This window comes from Sorghum bicolor, chromosome 10 (assembly GCF_000003195.3).
Source record: "Sorghum bicolor cultivar BTx623 chromosome 10, Sorghum_bicolor_NCBIv3, whole genome shotgun sequence".
Lineage (NCBI taxonomy): Eukaryota > Viridiplantae > Streptophyta > Magnoliopsida > Poales > Poaceae > Sorghum > Sorghum bicolor.
In genome coordinates, this window is record NC_012879.2 from 57,504,897 (window position 1) to 57,528,061 (window position 23,165).

The 23,165-nt window shown below is 45.3% G+C and overlaps 4 protein-coding genes across 11 annotated transcripts; 1 reads left to right on the top strand and 3 right to left on the bottom strand.

Moving 5' to 3' along the window:
• On the bottom strand, positions 546–4,583 carry LOC8083293. 2 transcript variants are annotated; one of them, XM_002438818.2, is made up of 4 exons: positions 4,453–4,583; positions 4,150–4,325; positions 3,089–3,168; positions 546–1,111 (listed from the first exon to the last, which is right to left on the bottom strand). In XM_002438818.2, exons 2-4 carry the CDS (start codon positions 4,261–4,263, stop codon positions 1,021–1,023), a joined length of 285 nt encoding a protein of 94 aa, XP_002438863.1. In that variant the 5' UTR covers positions 4,264–4,325; positions 4,453–4,583; the 3' UTR covers positions 546–1,020. The 2 variants fall into 2 exon arrangements, with proteins under 2 accessions (XP_002438863.1, XP_021305125.1); XM_021449450.1 differs by having other exon boundaries at positions 4,440–4,570.
• On the top strand, positions 4,705–7,058 carry LOC8083294 (40S ribosomal protein S14). 3 transcript variants are annotated; one of them, XM_021449447.1, is made up of 6 exons: positions 4,705–4,849; positions 5,838–5,957; positions 6,040–6,072; positions 6,154–6,239; positions 6,404–6,527; positions 6,662–7,058. In XM_021449447.1, the coding sequence occupies exons 4-6, from the start codon at positions 6,159–6,161 to the stop codon at positions 6,847–6,849; spliced, it is 393 nt and encodes a 130-aa protein (XP_021305122.1). In that variant the 5' UTR covers positions 4,705–4,849; positions 5,838–5,957; positions 6,040–6,072; positions 6,154–6,158; the 3' UTR covers positions 6,850–7,058. The 3 variants fall into 3 exon arrangements, with proteins under 3 accessions (XP_021305122.1, XP_021305124.1, XP_021305123.1); XM_021449448.1 differs by having other exon boundaries at positions 4,766–4,849; positions 5,824–5,957; XM_021449449.1 differs by having other exon boundaries at positions 5,838–6,239.
• On the bottom strand, positions 7,191–8,650 carry LOC8061625 (early nodulin-like protein 2). The gene is made up of 2 exons (XM_002438819.2): positions 8,125–8,650; positions 7,191–7,999 (listed from the first exon to the last, which is right to left on the bottom strand). The coding sequence occupies exons 1-2, from the start codon at positions 8,309–8,311 to the stop codon at positions 7,350–7,352; spliced, it is 837 nt and encodes a 278-aa protein (XP_002438864.1). The 5' UTR covers positions 8,312–8,650; the 3' UTR covers positions 7,191–7,349.
• On the bottom strand, positions 8,761–13,250 carry LOC110431006 (CRIB domain-containing protein RIC10-like). 5 transcript variants are annotated; one of them, XM_021449445.1, is made up of 6 exons: positions 13,020–13,250; positions 12,823–12,933; positions 12,547–12,637; positions 12,248–12,348; positions 12,023–12,128; positions 9,449–10,395 (listed from the first exon to the last, which is right to left on the bottom strand). In XM_021449445.1, the coding sequence occupies exons 3-6, from the start codon at positions 12,608–12,610 to the stop codon at positions 10,133–10,135; spliced, it is 534 nt and encodes a 177-aa protein (XP_021305120.1). In that variant the 5' UTR covers positions 12,611–12,637; positions 12,823–12,933; positions 13,020–13,250; the 3' UTR covers positions 9,449–10,132. The 5 variants fall into 5 exon arrangements, with proteins under 5 accessions (XP_021305121.1, XP_021305120.1, XP_021305119.1 ...); XM_021449442.1 differs by having other exon boundaries at positions 9,453–10,395; positions 12,547–12,621; positions 13,020–13,241; XM_021449446.1 differs by lacking the exon at positions 13,020–13,250 and having other exon boundaries at positions 8,761–10,395; positions 12,248–12,345; positions 12,547–12,621; positions 12,823–13,013.

The following is a 23,165-nucleotide window of genomic DNA, read 5'->3' on the forward strand; positions in this document are numbered from 1 at the left end:
AACGGCGTGGAATAATTCATGGTTTGGAGTACAAATTTGTGAATAGATTGTGCGGCCAGGAATCGTTCCTGTAAAATCGAACGGGTAGATCAGGGCTATATCAGATATAAACATCCAAACATTGACAGCTTTGTGCTCACATGTCTAGGACGGGGGAAAAAAAACTGCTTCATCAAAGGTGAAGAGAAATTCGCACGGGATAAACTAGGCATGCTTGTTCAAGATTCCGATGACGTTTTGCTCCAGAATCCAGATTCACTTCTACCCGGATCTAGTTGCAGGTAAGTGTAGGGTTGGGTTGGTTCCTCCCTACAAACCACAGGTCCATACGTGAACAACGACTGACTGACGCTAATGAAAAGGATCACCTTGAGGTCCATTCGTTGCAAACTTTCAGTGTTGATATAAGTATATGCTGACGAATCATGGGACTGCTTCAGAAAGCAACGTCCAAGAGACACAACATGTTGAAACAAGTATGCACAAGAATCTTCAGGACAATGGCACGGGAAGGCAGATCATATGGCCAAGTAGTGTCTGCACGGTGGTCTCAAACTCTCTCACACCAATCAGTGGAGCAATCAAGCAGCATTTATAAAGCGCTGTACACAAATACTGGTACGAAGTATGAACAAACAGACAGACAGACAGACAGATACACACCAAAATTTGGAACTAAACAGAATGCCACTGTGCATATGTTTGGATGTTTTGAAATTTGGAACTCTGTTTCAGAGGCCATGTCTAGGAGACAGAACATGAACAGTGGCATTCAGAGGTGTTGACTCTGAAGGCTGGCGGCATGTTGACTTGGAAGTGCATGATTTATCAGAAAAGGGACACGATTCTTACATCAGCAACACCCATTTCAAGGAATTCGCCGCCTGGAAAAGCGACTCAGAGTAGATCAGGGTTTATTAGATTATTATAAACATCCAAACATATGCAGCTTCAAGGAGGAAAAGGCTGCTTGAAAGGTGAAGACAAATTTGTACGAGATAATAAACTAGGCATGCTCGTTCAAGATTCAGAAGCTGTTTGCTCCAGATTCACTTCCACTCTTCTCGGAGGATCTAGCTGCAGGTAGGTATAGGGCTCGGTTGGTTCCTCCCTGAAAACCACAGGTCCATATGTGAAATACAGCTGATGCTAATGAAAAGGATAATAATCTTCAGGGTCAGAATACTCATTGCAGATTTTTTTCAATGTTGAAATAAGCATGTGGAATAATCTAGCTGTCTTTTTTGGATCATGGCTTAAGAACACCTAGTGTTCCCACACTTTTTTGCCTAGCTCGTGGCAAAGAGAGCTCACTATAACCTAGAAGTTTGGCACACCTAAGGGCCACTTGTCACAATGCCATGGGTGTATGGCGTTGGGACCTAGCTCAAAAGATGTTGCCATGCCTAAGTTGTGAACCAAATGCTTGCCTAACCAAGTCAAACCGTTATCCTGGGTGGATTATCTGGCTGCACACAACACGCCTGAATGAGGTCCTCAAGTTGGTGTCTTGTGTACAACAGTTTTCTGAAGTACTTAGCTCTTATTTTATATGAATAAATCTATGATCGATATCAAATATGTCATGGCGTTAGAGGTTTCACACCCTTTTCAAGATATGGCATAGTAGAAAATTATACTTCTTGTTCATTTCAGTTAAGTGTCATTTAATTGCTTAGAGCAACTCCAAGAGTTCACCAAAAAATTACTCTCCAAAAACAATATGTTGGGGCTCTGCAAAATAGTTCTTTTCCCAAAATCAACTTCTCCTACAGCAGTTCCCCAATATTTTTTAGTTCTACCACATCGCAATTAGTAGGATGGAGATCAGAATAGTTGGATCGGTGGCACCTACATTTCCTTGGTTGACAACAAACTATATCATCAAGTTAGCTAGGGGCCTTTGTTTTTTTTTTTTCATGCAAATATTTAAGCCACACATAGCAATAATATTGGCAGCTGGTGATATTTCCTTGTTTTTTTATTTGCATCATCGTTGCCGGCAGCAATCACTGACCGAGGAGTGCCACGTATCGCACCCCTCACGAGAGACCCACATAGAGTAGACAGCCAGTGAATTTGCATGCACGGGAGATGATTGGGGGAGCTTCAGCGTGTTGTAGATATGAGGGCTGCGGGGGAGAAATTTGGGGGAGCGGTAATTTTGGGAGAAATAAAGGGGAACTGTTGGTGATAAAATTTACAGCTCAGCTTCTAAAATTTTGTTTTGGGGCTATGGTTGGGCATCTCTTGGAGTTGCTCTTATAATAAGCTGTTCTGACCTTACCTTGTCTCAACTGGTTGCTCCCAGTCAGGTTGCCTCAGTGCACCTAACTTGGCCAAATGACTAACCAGGCTGAGATGCACATCACATTTTGACTAATCATATGTCAGGTTTCACATCTACCCTATGCATAAAAGAACATGTCCTATCCTTCCAAGCAAACTAACTAAAAGAACCTCCTTCCCGAAATATGTAACATCAGTACATTACATGTGAAAGCAGGCAGCCCAAAAAGGCCATTTTCTGAGAGAAACTAACTAGCTGATGGCACAGCCAGTCCAAAAACTACTCAGGCAGTCGGTCCTTGAACTATGGTGATTCAAATCAATGTTGAGGGAGCTCATATAGCTTCTATGAGAATGCCAAAATCCACATTATAAGCTAATTCATGCAATACAGTAACTATGTCTGCTACAGGAACAACAAAATTGAGCAAAGCCATTCATAGTTACTAGTCAATATCCTCCTCAATGTTGCTGCTTGCTGAACAGTTTCCAAACCTTCTCCCTTGCAATTGCAGAGATTAACCTTCACGAGCAACCTCTGCAGTCACTAGTTGATATCCTCCTCAATAAATACCAAAGATGTAAACAAAAAGTGTCCCACCTTACCACTAACTACACTCTAGTCAGTACATGCTGATGCTAGTATAGATTTCCTCAATAAGAGCTTGTCTATTTCCCTTCTTTTTAGTGCTTAATGCATTAGAAATTTAGAACCATCTAGCAGTGTCTCCCATCTTATTGCAGATCAGATGAGATGTGCCAAAAGTTAAGCACATAAATAACAAGAAGGTACACCTACCCAGGTTTAGATCGCATGCATTGCCAGAAGAGCTTGAATGGACCTGGAACTGTCTTGAATGGGTTCCCTTCAAAGCAAGCCTGCAAAAAATAATTGACAAAATGTATAACTAAGAATTTAGGACTTAACAACGCAGCATTTGACCTAATGTTGTCAAAATCATTAGAAACAAAGCCAATAGCTTCAGCTTTATATGGCAAAAATGCAGTAAGTGGATACGTCTGACAGGTTCTCACTACCAAGAATCTGAAATGGGGGTAGGACTGTGGATGCTGGCAGGTTCAGTGTTAGCACATAGCACAGCCACCATGTCATGACAGTGGACAGCTCCAACTGATTGGTGATGGTTTTCATGCTGTTCTCTACTGAAAACACTATACCTATGTCATGATGTTATCAGTACTTTTCTCAGGGCTATAACAGACAGAGGAAACTGTTATGGGGTTTATTCCATCCTGCAAGAAGGCACATCAGTCAGGTTTGCTATTTGCTCATTCCAATCTTTGCTTTCCAGATTTATATTGGAGCTTTTAATAGCAGCACAAAGCAGAAATCAGTCCTGATTAAATGTTGTCGAATCTCCTAGGGTTAGTTACAAGGTAGGAGCCTAGGTAGCAAGTGATGGAGCTAGACCAAATTCGAGAGGGGTGCACCGTGCACCTTGTCTTATGGGTGCAGAGATCTATAAAATATGGGTGCAAATATGGTGAAATTTAAGTTTTTCCACTGTCTTTTTAATTTTGCGTGGGTGCGGCCACACCCATAGTGATCAACATAGCTCCACCCATGGCAACAGTGTGCACAAACATATCAGGAAGACATTTCAGGTGAGCAAAGTCGAGTTAGAAGCAATGGGGACGAAACAACACAGTGCCAGCGGCCAGCCTGATCCCAAACTGAAGTGACTCTAAGTTGGGCACAACCAAAATCGATAGACGTGGTAAGTGGCCAAGAATCATCATATCCCCACTCAGAACTTCAGATGGCTATGAGCCATGACTACAGAATACCCCCATTCATCTGTTGGAGGACACAATGAGGGCAGACTGCTAGAAGCGGACCTGGACGACGTCCTCGGCGCGGTCGTTGCAGCGGTGTGCCTTGGGCTGCCGCGTGTCGCCCTCGGGCAGACCCCACGGGCTCTCCCGGCGCGGCACGGGCCTCTCCGCGCTCATCCCGCCCCACTTCTTCCACCCACCACCACCACCTCTTCTCTTCTCTTCTCCCCTCTTCCCTCCTGAATTCAAAGAACAGACAAAAATGAATCAGATTCACCAGCACGACGCACCCACCCACAAATCCTCGGATCACGGCAACGCAGTAGAGAGATCGGACGGGCTCACAGACCGACCTCGCCTCCCTACCCTTGCGCGCAGCTTGCGATCCAGAGAAGAGACGACGGCGGCTTCGGTTCCCCTGTCGCCTACTGGTCGAGCGAGTCCAGGAAGAGCAAGTGGGAAGAAGACGAGACTAAATGGGCTGCATTCTTATCCAGCCCATATAGCCTAAAAACTGCTGGCCCGTTAGGAGTTTCAGGCCATCAAATTACCGGCAGGGTCCTGGTGTAAGAGATGGGGCCCACTCGCAGTGACAGAAGAGCGAGGACAAAAGAGGAATTTGCCTTGGGCGATCGTGGGTCTCAAGGCGCACCACTCATCTCATCTGTCGCCCCACTGAAGTTTCGGCGGCGGCGACGTGCTCGTGATCCCAGCCCGAAGCGTGCCTCGGCTCCTGTCACCCCGTCGCTCCCACGCAACCATGGTAAGCGAGCCTCTTCTCGTCTGGTTGAAGTTCGCACGCGGATCTAGGCGCAAGTAGGGTAGCGGTCGGTGGAATTGATTGTTTTGTTTTGAGATGGGTAAGGGCCTGTTATTTGAAATTTTTTTGTCAGGTAAATTTTTTTTTGGTCAGACGCATGTGAAAAAATTTAGGTGTTTAGTTTGGTAAAAAAAATTTTGACATAACTTGGGCTGCATACAGTTGCAGTTGCCCCTATTCTACAAAATTTTTTCTCTTTGGACCAAAAAATTTCAAATCTAAAGAGCGTTGATTTGGCTGTTGATAAGAGATTTTGTTGTATGGGGTGGTTGCCCGTGGTGGAAAGCTAGTATTGTTTGGGCTTGTAAATTATAATCTGAGATATGTCCTATCGTAAATTAGTTCATACTCCTGTTCGGTCGTAGTGTTCGCCAATTGATTGGAGAGAAAAACACTGTGACTGATAGAAAAAAATACAACTTATAAAACAAGTGAACGGAGAAGCACTGATATGAGTAAAATTTACAAACTATTAAGAGTGAGAAATGCTGATTATGTGTGTGGGTGGGTGGGGGGGGGGGGGATTGACGGGTTGAATTGCTCAGGAAGCTGGAAAGTTTATGTTTTGTTAGGATAATTGTTGACTATATACATCGTGATGCAAATCTTGTTTGAGTTCTTGAAATGGTTAGCTTGATTAGTAGACCGAGACTAATTTGCTGTTGAATGTCATTGTCATCTATCAGTTTTCATTCAATATAATTTTAGTAGCTTTTTCTTTGAGTAAATCCACTATGTGCTACTGTTGGCTGGCTTGATTAGTAGCTTTCTGTATTGTGCTCAATTGCTATCCTTTTGATCCTTTTAGGCTCGTACAGTGATAACATAACCCTATCAACTCAGGTTAACTCGTGCACTGTGGAATGATTTCTGGAGGTTGTCAACACGATAATAAGTCCATTGTCATCTTATAGCAGTTATATGTTTGCAGTCGAGGAGGAAGACCAGAGAGCCCAAGGAGGAGAATGTCACCCTTGGACCCACTGTCTGTGAAGGAGAGTATGTCTTTGGTGTTGCCAACATCTTTGCATCTTTCAATGACACCCTCATTGTAAGTGTTGTGTATGTTCTATCTGTGGATAGACCTTTTCATTCCATTCCCTAGTTTAACTGTGTGATGCTGTAATATGCAGCATATCACTGATTTGTCTGGGAGGGAAACTCTGGTACCATCCTAAAACCTTGGTCCATGTTTGACCTTGAAGGCTGTTGTTCTTAACCCTGATGTGCAAACCTAAACCATGTAGGTGGGATGAAGGTCAAGGCTGATCGTGATGAGTCGTCACCTTATGCTGCTATGCTTGCTGCTCAAGACGTTGCACAGGGTTGCAAGGTATGTGTAGTCTAGAATTTCATTAGAGAGGTTCTACTGCAATATGCTGATTGGTTCATCTGTGTACCCAAAGATGATGTTTGCTTAATTAAATTGAAGCCTAGGGATGCTTTAGAGTTGCTGTATCCAGAAATGTAATTTGTGAGTTGGTGTTTTGTCTCCAGGAGCTTGGTATTACTGCACTGCACATTAAGCTTCGTGCCACTGGAGGCAACAAGACCAAGACCCCAGGACCTGGTGCTCAGTCTGCTCTCAGGGCTCTTTCTGGGATGAAAATTGGACGCATTGGTAAGAATTCTGAATCTTCCGTGGGCCAACTGTACTTATTAACTTTACTTCGCTGAGGTTGCATCAATTGTCATAACATAATGCTTTATTGTTTCTTCTGTATACATATCATGCAACATTTCTGTTATGTGCAGAGGACGTTACCCCGGTGCCCTCTGACAGCACTCGCAGAAGGGGTGGTAGGAGGGGAAGGAGGCTGTGGTCGTCTCTCCTGCATGCTATTTGCTATCCCTTGGCTGTGGCCATGAAGAAGCTCCCCTCTGGGGTAATGTTGCTGTCTCTATGCTTGTCAAGAGGAGCTTTTAATTTTGCTCTATATTGATGACCATTTACCGTTAGTCTCGAATCTATGATGTTGCATGGATAATGTTTTTGGTTGAGGAATTGACTTGTCAGTTTCACTCTATAAACGTGTTATTAGAGTAATCTCCCATTTCTATGAGGTGCAGTGCAGCAGAATTGCGTGTTTTTGCTTGCTGTCTTGCTGACCTCAAAACATTCGTTCTGAATGTTAGTTTCAGCATCAGGTTATGATCGTGTTCTTATTGTGTCGACGATTTAATAATTTCTGAAGAAGATGTGGCCGTTTGCCTGCCAGCCATGTGCCACGAACAAGTGCATATTGAGCATCTCAAGAAACATTGTTGCAATGGAGAAAAAGGCTACAACCAAAAGCAATCGTGCATGTATTTATTATTATTATCCGACAAATATTTGAACAAATGCAAATGCAAATACAAATAATGATGCCTCTTCACAGTGCGAGTCATCTCACTCGAGTCACACTGGCAAAAGAAAACGAACACGTCGGTCTCTCTCATCTCAGGCAGCAAGCATGGCGTAACCGATCAAAGCGCCGAGCGAGCCGACGAAGCCCGCGACCACGGGGGCAGCTGCGGAAGGCGGAGGCGGCGTGGTGGTGGAGCCGCTGCCGCCATCGCCCCCCGGCGCGCTGGCCGAACCTGACGGCGGCGAGGACGACGACCCGCCTCCTGGTGTCGGTGTCGTAGACGGCGACGGGGTCTGGGCGGCTGGCGCCGGCGGCGAGCTCGGGGCGGTGGTCGTGGGAGCGGGCGCCGGAGCCGAAGCTGCTGGGGACGGCGGCGAGGTCGGGGTGGCCGCGGGAGCCGGCACGGGAGCAGCGCTGCCCGAGGGTGGCGACGACGACGGGCTCGTCGCAGGCGCAGGAGGCGAGGAGGGCGGGCTGGGCAGCGGCGTGGGAGGAGACGTCGGCGGCGCCGCGGGAGGCGTGCGGGTGCCGGAGCGGTCGGCGAGGACGACGACGATGAGCTTCTCGTTGGCGCGGCAGCTGGCGTCGTTTCCGCTGACGAAGAAGAAAGGGCCCGAGCGGTCGAGCGTGAACACGGTGCTGCCGTCGTCGAACCTGGTGATGTAGGAGGAGGTGTTGCAGGCGTTGTAGGCCGCCGCGTCGACTAGCAGCACCGAGTCCGTCTCCTTGGGGTACACGAACACTGCAAACGCATGCACACGTCAGCACCGTTCCCCAGGGAGGGAAGGAGGGAGGGACAGTGCATGAGGAGCAGCTGGTGCTGGTGACGAAGCGCGTGCGCGGCCGTGGCAAGGCAAGGCAACTTACGCAGCTGGTCGCCGATCTGGAACCGGAGCCGCCCCGCCCAGGTGTTGTAGGACTCGGCGCCGGCGGCCGGCACGCTCCACCCGTTCTGCCCGCCGACCTTGAACTGCGTCGCGCCGGCCGACGACGACGCGGCCAGGCCGCCGGAGACGAGCACCAGCAGCAGCAGAGCGACGGGCCTCGCCGCCATGTCTGGAACAGTGGATGGCTCGGTCGGGAGTCGGTCTCGCTCGAAGAGGTGGGCGGGTGCACTTGTTGGACTCTGGATTGGGTGCACTTGTTGGACGACGACTGGTATTTGTAGGTCATCTCAGCGTGTCGCGTCGACGACGCCGCGGGCTTTACACGGTGTCATCAGGTTCGTTGCTTTCAACCCCCGTAATTAACCGCCCCCCGCAGGAGCTCTAAGCATACAACAAGTTACCAATAGCTCGCTCGCTGCACGGCCGGCCATGGCCATGCATGGCACGCGACGCGAGCACCGCCGCCTGGTCTGGTCGCGGCCAGTCACACTGCCTCTCTGTCTCCACGTGACGCCGCACTGGAGTGGAGGCATCGTAACATACGCACGCATCTGGCCGGTGCGGTGCGTAGCGGACTAGCGGTAGCGGATGCTGGTCGATCGTTCATGTCGTGTGGAGACGTTGCCTGCCACCGTCGCTTTCGGTTTCAGAAGGACCATATGATCCGTGCCTACAATGCACACACACACACACACGCGTGGCAGGGCCTGGCCCGTCCCCTGGAAACTTCCATGGTCGCGCGCGTTCCATCGGTCCAATCGGATGCATCCACGGAAAACCAAAAAAGGAACGCAGAGGAAAACAAGGAATTGAGGTCGTCGCGTCAATCGACAGATCATCAGGACATACTAGAATGCAAGACGATAACGACAATCTTTATTTCACACAGGATATTAGTTTGTTCTAAACTTTATTAATTGTGGGATAGATATATAGGTCTTGAGAGCACAGCTAGCGTGGTAGTACTTCTGCGACCGTGTCTGAGAAGTTATTCGTGACTTGACCTGGCTGCCAAGAAAACGGAGGAGCTGGAGGCTGGAGCTCCGACCCCCACACATGTGGCCTGCACGCGGTGCCACGAGACTCGCCACTGGCCGGGTGATGGTGGTGGTGGCGCCGGAGACGGAGATGACCTTTTATTGCGAGAGCTGCCACATGTGACTGAGAAAGTTGAAGAGTCGACTCGACTCGGCCTCTCTCTCTCTCTTATGGTTACAGGTCAAAATCGCTGAATGAGGCCTTGTTTACCCGTCACATTGAATCTTGCGGTACATGTATGAAGTATTAAATATAAATAAAAACAAAAATTAATTACACAGTTTGTCTGTAAAATCGCGAGACGAATCTTTTTACCCTAGTTAGTTTATGATTAGACGATATTTGCCACAAACAAACGAAAGTGCTACAGTGGCGAAATCCAAATATTTTCGCGAACTGAAACAGGCCTGAATGAATGAACGGACGAAGAGTCCAGCGAGTGATTTGTCTGCATCTCTGACGTGGTGCTCTCGCAAAACTCAGAGTCACAGACTCTGTACAAACAGCTCGTATGTGTCATATAAAATAGGAAGTAGACTCGTCAGTCCGAACGGAACCGAGGACGGAGTGACCGGCCGGCTTGAGTTGACGTCTTCTTCCGCTTGTTGGTCGTTGCCGACGACAGTTCCATTCCATCAGTTGACGAGCTGAAAGCAAACAAACGCATTTGGGCAAATACAGATATCCACTTGCTGTTCACCAGGCTCCTGTCATTTTTTTTCTGAATAATAGCAAGCCCCGAACCGAACATAAAAACGCCGTTACAAGAAATAGAGCCGCGTGTCATTCATTCACGCGTGCGTGGCGTGTACACACATACGGACAGTGATGGTCGATCGCCGGAGCAGCAGCAGCTAGCTACACGGACGGACGACGTACGGAGGCGCGTCCTCGTCCGGCCATCCCGTCCTGCTGCTGCTGCGGCGACATGTCGTACGTGTCAGGCTCGATCAGGCGGCTTGCAGGCCGGCGGGGACGTGAAGCTCGCAGGAGTGGCCGTCGCACGCCGTGGCGAACGACGCCGTGGACCGCCACGACGACGACCCGCCGGGCGACGCCGACGCCCGGGAGGCTTTCCTCGGCCTCGCCGCCTTCTTCGTGGTCACGGTCACTGGACCGCCGCCTCTCGCGGCGCCGTCCTGGCCCGAGCTGCTGTCCGCGGCGCAGGCCTCCGCCGCCGCCGGCAGCGCGCCTGTCGCTGGTTGCTCGAAGTCTGCAGCAGGACAGTGTCAGTATCCCAAGAACGTGTGGCGGAAAGCCCAACAGGGCACTGAAGCGTTTCGTTTTTTTTCGTCACAAATGTAAAGCAGGCCGCGGTCGCAGTGGAAGGCCCAGAATAGCGCCAAGAACGCACGGCCTGGCCCGAGTCACGCCGAATACTGCCACAAAAGTTTTCGATTATTCCGTTCAATGTAATGCCCCTTTTCAATTGCCTCAGAGATATTATTCTCTCCATTTCATATATAAATCGCTTTTGCTTTTCTACGTACAAAAATTTTACTATATAGTTAGATATAAGCTATATTTAAGTATAAACTAAATTATATAAAATATATTTAGAAAACCAAAATAACTTACAATTTTGAATAGGGACTATATTTTCTGCTGTTTTATCTGTCGGTCACAACCGAGGTCGTGGTAAGTCCATGAATTTTATTAAATTATTTTTTCTTAGAGAACTGCTCCAATACTCCTCTTTTTAAAATTGCACGGATCTTAAAGCAGTCTATATATATCAGATTAATTAAACATTTTCTTAATTATTTGTCACACATGGGCCCGCTCCCCTCATGAGTCGGTCTGTATCCAACCCAGCCCGTGCCTAACTAATCTCTTTCCTATCCCTGGTGGCCGTTCGATTCGCTTATTATGGCCACCGGTTCCATCGAAGCCTGTGTCCTACACTCCTACACGTATCGCTGCAGATCAGGTGGAGTCGATCGTAACATTTCGTGCTGTAAAACCCGATGAACATCACGTGTATTTGTCATCCTCGCCGCTCACGTTGGATAGGAGTGTCATCGTGTCGTTATCAGGCAGGGTAATGGAGGACGAAAGGCGCGACGTGCGACTCGGCGAGACCCATCAGAGTGGCGTCATCTCGGCATAAGCACCATGGAGGTTCCGAACATCCGAATTTCTTTTACGGATCTAGATGATGTTAAAATGGATTGGGTTTGGGCTGGTCGTGGAAGGGCCAGGCCCCATGCGACACCTAGATTGGTAATAATAATTAATAAAAAAAACATTTACATAATTAGATTCGCTGCTTTGAGATGCGTGTATAATTTTAAAAGAGGAGTACTGGAGCGGTTGCCTTTTTCTTATACTACAGAAATAAACAAATAATTATTTGAATCCAGTACTATTCCATGCTTCCTACGACCTCCGACCTACGAAGTTCGTCGATTTGTTATTTTGTCACAAGTCAAATGATCTTAAGTTAGTCTAAGTTCATATTAAAGAAATATTCCAAATAAATAACATCTGATTCATCGTTAATATATTTTCTTAGTAAATCTGATATCAAATGTCGATAACCTTCTCTATATATATGCTTCATCAATCATAAGCTACCTTGACTTAAATACAAAACTAGACTGTCACCTTTTACAGACGGTTGTAAGTATTTCAAAGCCTTAAACTCCTATTCTCTAACACTTTTTTTCTGTATTTTAGGTGTCTGGTTTTTTATTGTTATTCAGGTAATAGCCTGCCTGCCTGCCTATTAGAAAAAATTATCAATTATCGTTTGTGAGCTGTTCTTAATTGTACCAGTCGGTTGCCCGTGTCTTTTAGGGGAAAACCAGAGGAAAGTGAAACGAGGGCGAGGTACTTGCCTAGGGAAGCCCAGGAGGTGTGCCTCGACAGCGCAGCAGAGCCTACGATGGATGCCCCCCGTCCTCCTGCTGTTGTCACCTCCTCTAATCCTCTGAATTCACTCATCTGCTCAAACATCACAGCCATGCACACAATCAGAACCAGTAGAACACCAACTTTTATTTTCTCCACAAGGATGGACAGATTACACAATCCATAAGCCATGAGATGTTGATCCTTATTACCCAGCTCGGACAGGAGTCGCTAGCGCCCAGGCCTACGTGCGATACATGCCTCACGTCTGTAGGGTACCCGATCTCGATCTCATGCTCATCCCTCTGCACTGCTGCAATGCCAGGCCACAGAGATTGAAGCTCATTAGTCATTATATATCAGACATCGGTTAGAGATGCAAAGATCCAGACCACAGCTTATCAAAGAATTTTCTTTAAAAAAAACAATCTTGGCGTGTGCCATCCTGTTGGTAGCCAAGGAGGTGAGAGTGAGACATGGAAATTGGAGGAAATGGCTCTTAGTCTCTTACTGAATATTTGTGCTATGATCTTCAGACCTCTGAATATTCCCTTCATCGCTATCGCCATTGGCATGGCCTTCCCCCCTGAAAAAACACAGGTCTGTAATAACCTCAAACAGGGTTTGGATCGCTGAATTCCATGTTCAAGCAAAATCTAACCGATTGTCACTTGTCAGGTCATTTCTCAGAATCTCTATGGGGGGAGGGGGGTTCAAATCTGACTCCCATGGACCGGTACATGAATACTGATTACAATCCATATTGAGAAGGCAAAAATAGCTGTACCTTGACGCTTGACGGCAATGTATCTGCGCTGCAAACTTCCTTGGAGCAGGACAGGACTCGTTGGCGATGCACAAAAACCTCAGCCACACATGAGAAAGAGGGGAGCAGGAGCTGGATATACAGAAATCCTGGTTCAGAAAGGTGGCGACTGAAGAGAATACAGACGGGAAGGAAGGAAGAAGGAAGGAGATCTGAACCTTCTATATCGACAGCACAGGCCTCCTTACGTAAAGGTGGACTGATTGATCACAAATTAGGTGGGGTTTCCTCTTCCACTCTCTCCAGCCATTTCATGAGAACAGGTGTCTAGTCGACACTCGCAGTCCTGTAGCTCCGTACCTGAAGTCCGTTGTGTCACTGTCCCTCATAATCCCTTCTTGTTAGTTAGCAGTAATAACTACGGAGTACTACTACTGTTCTGTTCTGCACGATGATCTTTTATGAAAAAGTGGATGTGTTTGAGCCTTGAGGATGAAGATGGATGTGTTTTACCAGTTCAAAACATCGGTTGCACAGTCACTTTCTCACATTAGTGAAGTATATTAAGTACTCCTAAGTTTCAAGGGTACGCTTTTCTCCTTTACACATTTAACCTAACACCCAAAACTTTTCCGAGGCCATTTTTCAAAAAAGTTTTCTAAGCCTAAGTTTTCAAAAGGGTTTGCTGAGCTCATTATTCAAAAAGGCTTCTCAGCAAGGACACTCTACCAAATCACTGAAATCGAGTGTTGATCTGAATATGTAGCTGTGGTAGATACATTCTTTACATGGATGGCAAACGCTGGATCTACCATACGTCCTCCAGTAGCATATCATGCAGCAAACTATTCAATCCACGCATTGATGTGTCCACCGTTTATGTTTTTTTAGATGCAGATTGCACCAAATTCAATCACTGGATAGAGATTCAGCTTTAAAGGATGGACGCATCGTGTCCAAAATCTGTCATGCATGTATCAATGCATGGGGTCTGATGGTCTTATTATTGGTTTCTAATCATCAGAAATTACAGTAGCTAATGCAAATGTTTAGATGCTGTACTGGAACAGTGAATAAATTAAAAAGATGACTGACGCCAACAAGATGCGTGCTTGTTTAAGTCCAATCATCTTGAGTAGTATCAAGTGGGATAGATTTTAACTTTTAAACATGTGAGTACAAAATTTGATTCCTGAGGTCAGGATACTTGACCGTTCAGCATCACTGACCAATTTTGAGTACGGAATTTGATTCCTTGGCTTTCACTCCTTCAAGCTTTTGCGCATTAAAATGTGCTTTCCTCATTATCCAATTGAAAGGTTTCCGGTTGTTTCCTTCTATAAGCGTCGTTAGCTGTTAAATACTCCTATGTGATTAGAGAATTCCGAGTCCAGTTTTTAGCTGAAAGTTCAACATCAGCACCGTATTCCTTTGTTTTCACTCCACCAGAATTTGGCTTATTATCATTTTGATGATTGACAAGTTACTAACCCCAAAATAAATAAACCTCAGATCTTCAGACTCATGCTTTCTCTTGATGACCTTAGGTTTCCGAAAAGTGCAGGTTTAAGCGATAACTGTTTTTCAACCAGGAACTCAGGATTGTTGGTTTTGCTTATGGCCATGGAGACGTGTGGCCTTTATCGGTTCAACCTTCAAAATTAAATCAGATCAGTAGATAATGCCAAAACAGTAGTGTAAAACACCACAACAAGCAACTTTTAATGCTTCTGTAAAATTTGCTCTCCTCTGTATACATCCAACTAAAAGAACTGGTTAAAAAGATTCACAGCAGCGAAATGGAGTCCACGGCGAAGAGAAATCCTGGTTCAGAAATGGAGCCAGAGGCCAAGGGAAAGGTGACAACAATACAAATGACAAGGAAGGAGATCTCAACCTGTCAGATAACCCAGGCTCTCGGTTCATGCTCCACTCTTTTCTGATCGACGGCCTAGACTTTGCGAGAATAATGGAGCTCAATTTAGCCGGATTGAGCGCGTCCTTGTACTACAGCCAGACGCATGTTCCATTCATGCAGCGGCTGTTATTATCTGTTTCCTTCTTTTCCGTTGAGTCGTAGTAGTGGCTGTAGTGGTGGCGATCAGATCAGCACGCTCCAACTCCAAGTCGTGGGATGGCACGGCAATGGCGGAGCGTGGAGACTGCATGCAGCGTCATGGCTGTTCGTGGCCATTGTTTTCGCTTGTAATCTTGTGTGTTTAAGTTCATCAATAGAGTCCAGAAAAGCTGCGTTGGAATAGTAAATAAATTAAAAGATGACTGACCAACAAGATGTGTGCTTTTTAGGTCCAATCATTTTGACTAGGATCAAGTAGAATATATTTCGGAGTAGCTGTTAAACACGTGAGTACAATTTTTTTTTCTAGATTGGGTGTTTAGCTCGTTTTTCATTAAGAACTAGAGTAACCAAATGTTACAAGAGACTTGCTGCTGCGGCGAGGAGCCAAAAGCAAACAAGAACACCTACGCTACTAGACAGGGGCGGAACTGGGCCTGGGGCCGCTAGGGCCACGGCCCTAGTCGTGGGGCAAATTTTCCCATAGAGTATAGGTATGTCTTTGGTCTGGCCCTAGTCGTTGGGTCAAAATCTCTATACATTCAGCCCAGAAAAACAAGGCAAGCGTTTGGCGGCAGCTAGACGCTGGACTCGGCAGCCAGATTTTCCCTAGATGTCTCGGTCTTGAACTGGCAAATGACGATTGGAATGCTAAACTCGAACCGTCGCGCAGGCGGTACTCGTCCAAGGCTCAGACTTCGACTTACCGTCGCAGGCGTGCGGCGTTGCTGTTGCCAAAGCCCCAGGTCCCGCTCTCGCTGCTCCACTCCACCGGGCACCGGGCGCCATCGCCGCTCTCGCTCGTCACTTCGTCAGCAGGTCACGTGGCGCCACGACACCAGGGAAGCAGGGAGGCCAAACGCCCTAGGGCGCTGTGCTGCTGTGCTGCAGCCTACATCGTCATCGAGCTTGGTAATTCCCAAATCCTATTCCCAAATCACTTGTTAATTTGGCTGCATCACCATTAGGCATTCAGGCAAGCTGCAGGCTGTATCACCAGATATTTGGTCTCCATGAACCATGATTGCTAATTGATTGTCAATTTTCTAGTCCGTAGAGTTGCACAATGAAGAGTATCATAATTAGTTAGGTATTTTTTAAAACTACTTTCATGTTCCATCAATTATATCATGGATTTAAATATAAAATTGATATATCATTTTAATTTAGGCCTTGTTTAGTTTTCAAAAAGTTTTGCAAAATTTTTCAGATTCTCCGTCACATCGAATCTTTAGACGCATGCATAGAGTATTAAATATAGATGAAAATAAAAACTAATTGCACAGTTTGGTCGAAATTGACGAGACGAATCTTTTGAGCCTAGTTAGTCCATGATTGGACAATTTTTGTCAAATACAAACGAAAGTGCTACAGTGTCGATTTTGCAAAAAATTTTGGAACTAAACAAGGCCTTATGCATCTTTGAGTTTTGTTTTGTTATCTATCGGTATTAGTCTCGTTACGGGCAGTATTTTAACCCGTTGTAGACGGTATCTATATGCTTTACTAGTTTATGATGGAGCTCATCAATTGATAGTGGCCCTAGCCGTTAAATTTGATGAGCTCCGCCACTGCTACTAGAGTGTCTTATAATTTTATAACATAGCAATAGTTTGCAGCGACCAGAGAGCCGCGGCACAGCTAGGCTTCGAAAGCCAGCAGACACTCAATCCTCCGCCTCGGCCGCCACTGCCATGAAGAGTTGTGAGGTGTTTCTGACCCCCTCTGCCGAACATGATCTCATTTCTTTTCTTCCAAACGTTCCAGAACACGAGTTGGAATACGGAATCAAACATCGGCCTGGCAGCACTGTCGAGCCCAGCGTGCTGCCGCAGCCACCAGGAAGGCACGGACTGCATTCCCAGCGGTAGAAGCATTGCTGCCCATAGTGTCCTGGTCACAACACAGCCAAGCAATAGATGCTGCACAGTCTCAGACGCTTGGTTGATAAAATATTAGGCAAATTCAGCAGCAATTTAATCCAGAAAATTAACATGATAATTATATTGGTGACATCGAAAATGTGATTGTATGTTCTATACATGAACGTCATGTAGACAAGGCTAACCAGCAAAAATCTAACACAAGACCTTATTGGAAAGAAGAGTATAGCATTATACCCAGCGGCACCAGAGCCGGTTGCGCTAGTTGACATAGCGCCTGTCGAAGTAGTCGTCCCGCTCGATGTCGTGCAGGAGTGTTGCAGTGCCGATCAACCCGATGATGTGAATCGCCACCAGGAAGAAGAGGATGATGCGAGTAGTCGTGCCGCCAACGACACTCCCCAAAAACGAGATTGCCGCCCTTCACCCGTGCAGATGAACCCGAAGACGGCAAGCGTTCCGGAGGCCTACTCTTCCAGAACTTGTGCGCGCAAGTACCGGAACGGGAAGAGATTTTGGGACAGCAGAACTTTAGTTGTGTGTGCAAGCGTCTATCTCTTACAAAGAATAGATGACCATGAGATATTTATATCATAGCCAGGGAAGATGAGCGGACGCAGAAAATCAAGAGACAATGCATGAGACGTCATGAAATAAACATTCCAAAGGAGAAACTCCCATCATCACGAACGAATAAACGCTCACAAGAGAAACTCATGCCATCATGAATGAATAAATCCAGTAACTCATTAGAATTGGAAACTCCTGTAACTCCTGAAACTCCCATTTTAATCAGGTGTTAAAGAGAGAAAACTCTTGCTTTTACTCTTCTTAAGTGGCAAAATAAACATCCCATATAATATGGTGTTAAACCATCACATGCATATTATTTATACAACCCTTAGAATTTTTTTATATATTAAATATTTTGTGGGCAAACCCACAATATATCTAACATTGGTCACATAGAGCGCAGCTATCAGATGCTTGCAGGTTGCAAGCATCTGATAGTTGCGCTCTATGTGACCAATGTTAGATATATTGTGGGTTTACCCATAAAATATTTAAAGCTGTCCAGAGGCGGTTGTGCAACGCCAGCCAAGCAAAGAATTTGACACGCGGCGGTGCCTGCGCCTTCCAGAGCTCCCGAGCTCCCAGCAGGGTAGTAAGCCGAGGACGCAGAATATGTATCATCAGCGGACCATCTCCATACGAAACGATCCGATTGTAGGGGGTTGAGAGACATCCTTCGCAACATCTCCCAGACCTGCAAGTATTGACAGAGAACTTGTGTTGTTAATGCCCCCCCTAATGTCAGATGCCCATCGATTGTGCATCAGTGCATCCTTAATCGTTCTTTTCCGATCAGTCCTGGAAATTGCTCTGAACAGGTGTGGAGCATGGCGACATAGCGGTCCAACAGGTAGCCAACTGTCATACCAGAAAGCGCCAGCTTCGCCATCTCCAAGGCGCACGACCATGGTGACGGCGGCCATGGCCGCAACCGGCTTCTCCAGGCGCGCCGACAAAGTGACCCAACAGCGTCGTGGCTCAGCGCGGCGCAACCATTCCCATCGAAGCCATAGGGCGTAACCGAAAAAACGCAGGTCTAGGACGCCTAGTCCCCCGAAGCAAGTGGGTCTGCAAACCGTCTCCCAGGCAAGGCGGCATTTGCAGCCAGCCACGGTCTCATTGCCGGACTAGAGAAACACGCGGCGTCGCTTGTCTATCTGTGTAATGGCCCAGCTGGAGAGGCAGCATGCAATGCTTACATGCACAGGTATGGCAGACAGGGTTACTTTGGTCAGCAGAACTCTTCCAGCGTTCGTGAGGAGACCGGACTTCCAGGTCGGAATTCTTGCCGCGACCCTGTCGATCAGAGCCTGTTCATCAGCGCGCTGCAGCCTGCCTAGTGACAGCGGGACACCAAGGTATGTGTAGGGGAACGGTGCCAGGATGCATGGGAAGACCTACATGAACTGAGCAATCATGTGATCAGAGCATCGGATCGACGTGGCCGCACATTTGTCGACATTGGTAACTAGTCCTGAAGCTCCAGCGAAAAGAGTGAGGATTTGTTGTAGGCTTGTGAGGTCCCCAACAGACGATGAAATTAGCACGACCAGATCGTCAGCATAGAGAGAAGCGCGATGCACAATGGCATTCCCGGGCAGTGGGGCAAGAACCCCCCGACGATCGGCCTCACGGATGAGTGAGTTGAGGGCCTCCATTACCAAGACAAACAACATTGGGGAGATAGGATCCCCTTGCCTTAGCCCTCTGGCATGTGCAATCCGTCTGTTGGGTTTGCCATTAACGAGGACCCGTAGGCAGTAGCATCGATATCCAATTCGTCAATCTCCTGGAGAATCCAATGTGTTACAAAACTTCCAAGAGGAAAGGCCAAGCGAAAGGCCTTTGCAATGTCAACCTTGATTAGAACCGATGGGAATTGCTTTGCATTTAGCCACCGACATGCCAACTGCACACTTCTGAAATTATCATGTATTGATCTGCTCTTGATGAACACGCTCTGGTTAACTGCAACCATGTCTTGCAGCCTCGACGCCAGTCTTCGTGCCAAGCATTTGGCAAACAACTTGTTGAAATTATGCATCAAGCTGATTGGTCTATAGTCCTTGAGACCGGACGGTGTATGCGTCTTCCGGATGAGGACCTTGAGAGCATCATTGAGTAGGTAAAAGCTTCTAACGTCTAGCGACCATAACGCGTTGAATGCATGAATTATATCCTCCTTGATCGTTTTCCAGGCGATCCTATAGAACAATCCAGTGAAACCATCAAGGTATCCTCCTTGATCGTTTTCCAGACAATCCTATAGAACAATCCAGTGAAACCATCAGGGCCCAGAGCTCGGTCAGAGGGGAGGTCTTTAACAGTTGCCCAGATTTCCTCCTCGGTAAAGCAAGCATCCAATCCCGTCAGGTCGAGGCTGGGCAGCAGATCCTCGAGGTTGAGAGTATGTGCATGGAGGAAGGGTGTACAAAATTTGATTCCTGAGGTCAGGAGGTCTTTCTTTTGTTTAGTTCCTCAAAACTTTTGCAAAAACTTCAAAACTTGACACCAAATTTTTTTGGTTTCGATGTTTAGTTCCAAAACATTTTGCAAACATAGAGACACAAACAACCCCTTATTTAATGTCTTAGTTTGGGACTGCACAGTTTGGGATAGAAAAATTTCGACTCTGTTTACTTCCAAAACGCAAAATATTTTGCTTTTTACCTAAAATATTTTAGAACTAAACAAGGCCCAAAGTAGAGATTTTTAGCTGGACGTTCAGCGTCAGTGATCAATACCTTAGGTTCCACTCTTTCAAAACTTTTGCGCATTAATTAAAATGCACTTTTTCTAACTCCCGGTTGTTTCCATCAGTAATGTCGTTAGCTGTTAAATACTACTCCTATGTAATTAGTGAATTTCGTTCTTACGGTCGTGGTCCTAATTTTAGCTGAAAGTTCAACATCAGCAACGTATTCCTTTCGTTTCTTCAGAATTTGGCTTATACAGTATATATTATACCATTTCGATTGACAAGATACTCGCCCCAAAATAAATAAACCTCAGATCTTCAGATTCATGTCTTTTCTTGATGACTTTAGGCTTGAGAAATGTGCAGGTTTAAGCGATAACAGTTTTTCAACCATGAAATCAGGATTGGTTCATGTCCATGGTGACGTGGTCTTTATCGCTTCAACCTTCAAAATTAAATCAGATCAGTAGATAATGCCAAAACAGTATAGTGTAAAGTGCCACAGTAAGCAACTTTTAATGCTGCTGCAAAATTTGCTCTCCGTGTACTACTCAAAGAAGTTTTTTTTAAAAGAAACAGGAAAAATGGGCGGGCTAATTTCACCCCGAAAGCTTTGCATCCAGTTCAGCTAGGCTTCAGTGTATACACTTACACGGGCATGGCCTGTTGCAGTATTAGGCCCACTCAGAACTCCAAGGACGTCGTCGGTCATGGCCTAATTGGTGGTGAATTCTGATGAGCTGGGCCTTCGGGGCAAGCCTGGTGATTTTTTTCCTTTTTGGAACAAGAACAGGCGATGACTTGGCACAAAAATCTGTCTAAGCGGCAGGCTGACGCTAAAAAAGTCTCCTACTATTTATTTTATTAGAAAATTCTGCTCATCTGCGGTTGAATTTCTTCAAACATACTCTTTCGTTCTAAATTATAAGTTATTTTAGAATTTTAATATATAGTTTTTACTATACATCTAAATATATTTTATATCTAGACTAGACATATACTTAGAAAAACCAAAACAAATTAAATTTTAGGACGGATGGAATATCATCAATGCTTTCATTTTGAAGGTCTTGGAGTCTTGGATCCTTCCATCAATGACTATTCTCTTGGTAAAAAGATATAGCTGAAAGTATTTTATAGAGAAAAATACTGCTAAATAATTAATAGATTCGGCAAATAAGCTCAAGCAAACAGACGCGCGCCGAACAAGCTGCAAGTTTTTTTCTTTAGTTTTCCTTTAAACAGGGAAACGAGAGAGGGAGATGCTGCTGTCTGCTGTTGCTAGATGATTAAAGATTCTTTGCTTTGCTTACGTTTGTGGCGGCTGCGGCTGCGGAGGAGGAAAAGAAAAGAAACCACAGGCGGGGGTTAAGAAGGAAACCGCTTTTGCAAAACCAGAGCATCTGTCTGTCCGTCTCTTGCGATTAAGAAATGCGCGTTTGTCTTTGCCCGCTAAAAGAATATATAAAATTATTACAAATTTCCAATTCTGCTTCAGTCCATTATATCTAAAATCCAATGAAACTTTTAAGAATTGAACATAAACAAATATAAAATTGAATATACAATAAAATATATTCCACTTGATGACATGTTTTATATGTATTTTGCTAGAATCGTACTTATTGTTTTCGACATATGAGAAGAAAGCGACGGCCATTTCTTATCTGCCGAATTTCTTTATTGTGTGATTTTTATTGCCGTCGCTGAGAAATGGCCTGGACACGAACAAGAACGTTCGGTTAATCATACGTCTTCCATAAATAAATAAATAAATCAATTAAGTAAAAATAATGAAAAGAAAAATAAAGTGGACCACCTGTTTAGTTTCTCACGCAAAAATTTTTCATCCATTCCATTGAATATTTGGACTCATGCATGAAACATTAAATGTACATAAAAAAATAAACTAATTACACAGTTTGGTTTGAAATCGCGAGACGAATCTTTTAAGCCTAGTTACTTCATGATTAGCCTTAAGTGCTACAGTAACCCACATGTGCTAATGATAGATTAATTATACTTAATAGATTTGTCTTGCAGCTTTCTGACGAGCTATGTAATTTGTTTTTTTATTAGTTTCTAAAAACTCATCTCGACATCTTTCCGACATATCCGATGTGCCATTAAAAAAAAAGTTCGCTTTCAATCTAAACAGAGGCCCAAACCAACATCCACAAAGAAAGGAACCGCAAAGCTTAAAAACAGAACCGTAAAGACGGGAGGACCACAAGAGCACAGCAATGAATGACCTTATGAGATTCCCTCCGTTACACGCGGTGCAAAAGTCACGTCGTCCAAACGGACGTGGCCGTCAAGCGCACGGCACGCTAATGCCGACCTGCTCTTTTTCTCTAGACTAGACATTTCCGGTCCATCTTGGAGTACTCCAGCTAATCATGGTTTGTTTGCATATTATATACGAATTTATTTGCTAAATATTACTACTTCAAATATTAATAAGACATATTTAGCGTAAAAATTTATAGAGTTTTGTTTATATATTATGTGTGAATTTATTTGCTAAATATTACTCTAAATATATAACAAACAAACAAAACTCTATAAATTTTTATATCAAGGGCAAAATAGTCTTTTTATCCTCTAGCTAACACCGTTAATTACTAAAAAACGGATGAAAGACTATAGAAGTAAAAAAAAAGTTCGTTTCAGAATCATAAAGGTAAGTTAAAAAAAGACCATACAAAAAAGAGGTATTTAATGATAAACTATAATCCAGAATTTGTTAGGATAGTATATAAGAATAAGACCTTGTTTAGTTTCAAAAAAATTTGCAAAATTTTCCAGATTCCTCGTCACATCAAATCTTTAGAGGTATGCATGGAGTATTAAATATAGACAAGACCTAAATAAGAAAACATGAAATGTTCACGAAAAAAATCAAGCCAATGCATGATCGAAGCAAACGGTATAGTAACGGTGTTAACCTGATCCATTGATCTTTGTAATCTTTAACGGCCACCTACCGCGGGCAGCAAACGGCGTCCCCCTCCTCGATATCTCCGCGGCGGCCTCTGGCTTTTTCCGCGGAATTGCGCGGTGGGGACGGATTCCACGAGACCGCAACGCAACCGCCTCTCGCCGCTGGGCCCCACACCGCTCGGTGCCGTAG